The 3,454-nt window shown below is 38.9% G+C and overlaps 1 protein-coding gene across 1 annotated transcript; it reads left to right on the top strand.

The window, feature by feature from the left end:
* Positions 1-853: 853 nt before the first annotated feature.
* On the top strand, positions 854-1,942 carry LOC128246377 (mucin-5AC-like). Its single transcript, XM_052964560.1, has one exon. The coding sequence runs from the start codon at positions 854-856 to the stop codon at positions 1,940-1,942; it is 1,089 nt and encodes a 362-aa protein (XP_052820520.1).
* Positions 1,943-3,454: the final 1,512 nt, after the last annotated feature.

Below are 3,454 nucleotides of genomic sequence, written 5' to 3'. Positions count from 1 at the left end.
GATACAAGACATCCCAAAATCACATTATTCGTCATCGAATACCTAGCTAGAACTGAACTGAATAAAAACTGTATTAATCTTATTGGGTGTTGTTGTAAAAGGAGCAGCGAAGCGGTTAAGCTTGAAGAACGAACCTGGGTCTAAATATGAAAATATTATATCTAGACAAGTTATATAAAAAGCCGTAGGGTAACATATTGTGTTTAAACAAACATGCCATCCGTCGGTAAGCATTGAACTCCACGTACAATATCTTTTATCCAGGAGCTATTTCTATCACCTGATTCGGAAAACGGCTATCAACTAATGTATATTTTGTTATATTGTCGGTTTGTTCAAACACAAGAAGATATGGGTCGAGAAAATATCAATTTTTATGATTTTAGTGAACTAAGTAATATACAACAATTGAACAGCAAATTGTTCACGCCCACGAGACACAAGTGGAAAACACTTTTCTAGTTTATTGCAGATTTTGCAAAGTAATCGGTTATTTAGAACAGAAGTATTGTTGGTGTGCTTTTTTATTTGTACGAGCTCCATTGTGTTGAGAACGAGCGCCAATACATATTTTCTATGAATGTGTAAACGTTTTTACTTTTTTACGAAAAATATGAACGGTTATAGATTCTTGTTAAACATTAAAAGTAATTATGGTTCAATTAAAAACATGTTTGGTTTGTGTTTTGTTATAGCATGGTTAGGTAATTTCGTTGCTAGATCAGCCGGAATATCTGAGGAGCTATACTGGTACGAAAATACGATTGCTAATGACTACTACTATACATATAACAATGACGACGAGACAAAAGAAAGTACACCACTTGGCATCCTCGGTGAGCAAGCCGGAAATATGATTGCGAACGACTACTTCTATACATATTCCAAAGACGACGAGATCAAAGAAAGTACACCACTAGGCATCCTCGGTGAGCAACCCGGAAATATGATTGCGAACGACTACTTCTATACATATTCCAAAGACGACGAGATCAAAGAAAGTACACCACTAGGCATCCTCGGTGAGCAACCCGGAAATATGATTGCGAACGACTACTTCTATACATATTCCAAAGACGACGAGATCAAAGAAAGTACACCACTAGGCATCATCGGTGAGCAACCCGGAAATATGATTGCGAACGACTACTTCTATACATATTCCAATGACGACGAGAACAAAGAAAGTACACCACTAGGCATCCTCGGTGAGCAACCCGGAAATATGATTGCGAACGACTACTTCTATACATATTCCAATGACGACGAGACAAAAGAAAGTACACCACTTGGCATCCTCGGGGAGGCGTCAACAGGTTATTTCACTACAACTCCGCAAAACACGCAAAATACGCAACCAAGCTCTACCCACAGATCAGTGGAGACTATGACACCCCCGCCATTTACGTCTTCAATCACTACCTACAGTTCAGTCGAGACAATGACATCCCTGCCATTTACGTCTTCAATCACTACCTACAGTTCAGTCGAGACTATGACATCCTCGCCAAGGACGTCTGCAAGCAGAACGCCTCAAAGCTCTACCCAACGTATAGTGGAAGAAACGACACTGTCTCAAAATACGCCATTGAGCTCCATTAATGCTTTAGATGACAAAGTGACAGCTTCTCCTAATTCGCATGCAAGCTCTACCATCCGTCAAGATGAAGAGACGACATCCCCGACAGAAAACCCTGCAAGCTATACCCACAGTGTAGTTGAAGAAATGACATTGTCACCAAATACGCCTGCAAGCTATACCAACAGTGTACTTAAAGAAACGACATCGCCACCAAACACGCCTGCAAGCTTTACCAACACTGAAGTTGAAGAAATGACATCGCCACCAAATACGCCTGCAAGCTCTACCCACAGTTTAATTGCAGAAACGAGATCCCCGGCAAATACGTCATCAAGCCCCAAAAGTGCAAAGAACAACTGAAGTCATTGCACCCAACTTAAAAAAAGTTTGTCTAAATAAATTTGACGTTGCTAAATTATTTTACAAAAAGTTGCTTAATAACTATGATCGCAGAATAAGACCGATCCATAATCAAACACATCCAGTATATATGAATACCAAGTTTGTACCACTTTCTTCGATTGACTTCGACACGTACGAGCAAAGGTTTTCTATGCTGGACTACTTTCGAATTCGTCGGACCGACGAGCAGATGGTGTGGCGACCACGATTTCATGGGCTCATAGACACGGTTAAATTCGCTTCTGCAGATATATGGATTCCAAATATTGTCATTCACAAGGTTTGTTGTTTAAATAACTTTATCTAAAAAGTGAGTTTGTTTGAGTGAGAAGGTAAGGGAAATGCTGAGTACATACAATTGAAAGTCAGTTGGCAAAAAAGGTGTATTGAACTGCCAGTACCTTGCACATTACGAAAAGAAATACGAAAAACTGCTTAGAATATAATACTTATATAGTTAGATTACATAAATTAAAATCTTAATGATCAAGAATGGGTCGAACTGAGTTAGAATACAACCTCATTGACTGACACAATGTCATCGCTAACTTTGACGCAGGGAGTGTGTATCGGATGAGTGGCAGTTAGGGGACCTTAAACATCCGCGAAAGTTGAAATTCTTAATGACTACGCTTATTACTATTTATTGCTTATCTACAATTTTATTAGCTGTAAATGTAGGTTGTATACTAAACTGAAATAAAATGTGTATTCAATATAGGAAATAACACATTGTACAAACATCTAAGTACTGTCTAAGTAAGGATCGGGGTTACATCCTTGACATGTTCAGTGAAAGTAAGATATCGAGATATAAGTAGATAGATATTTCATATGTTAGCTACTGGTATTACGACACTGAGCTCAGCGTCTTTTGCGTAAGATGATTCTGTGGACTTACGGTACGAATTGCATTTATTTAGAAACTGAAATTGCTTGATTATTGCTATCTTATGAAGCATTAACCAATGGCAACTACCGGAATAAGCCCAGTAGCCTTAACCTTCACCGGGGTGTTGTTTAAAGGTACACGGGTCAAGGCCAAAGATACAATAAATGAGATATACGGTCTCAAGTTGCAAGTCACTATTTGATCCGAAATTAAGATAATAAAATGTTATTGCTTTGAAACCTATCAAAATGCGGACGTATTCGATACGAAAGTGCTGCGGGGATTCCATCCCTCTTAGTGGCTTTTCTAGAGAGAGGGCAAAAGGAACCGTCCCCCGCCCCGGATTCCCGAACAATTGAAACGATGATACATATATATGGTTATGTACACAAAAACAGTATAAAAATACGTATGTCCACTAAATAAGATGTATAAAAGTATTCTTGGATGATGATTTGAAACGCATTAACGATCTTAATTATAGTGTCTTTTCAAAACCGCAGAGAAAAAGGTTTTTAGCGGGTTTTACTGTTGTGCCCCCAATCCCAGGTAGCATCTTCCTGGAGCCGCCACTGCCT

This window comes from Mya arenaria, chromosome 9 (genome assembly GCF_026914265.1).
Source record: "Mya arenaria isolate MELC-2E11 chromosome 9, ASM2691426v1".
NCBI lineage: Eukaryota > Metazoa > Mollusca > Bivalvia > Myida > Myidae > Mya > Mya arenaria.
This window is presented reverse-complemented; position numbering and strand designations above follow the sequence as displayed.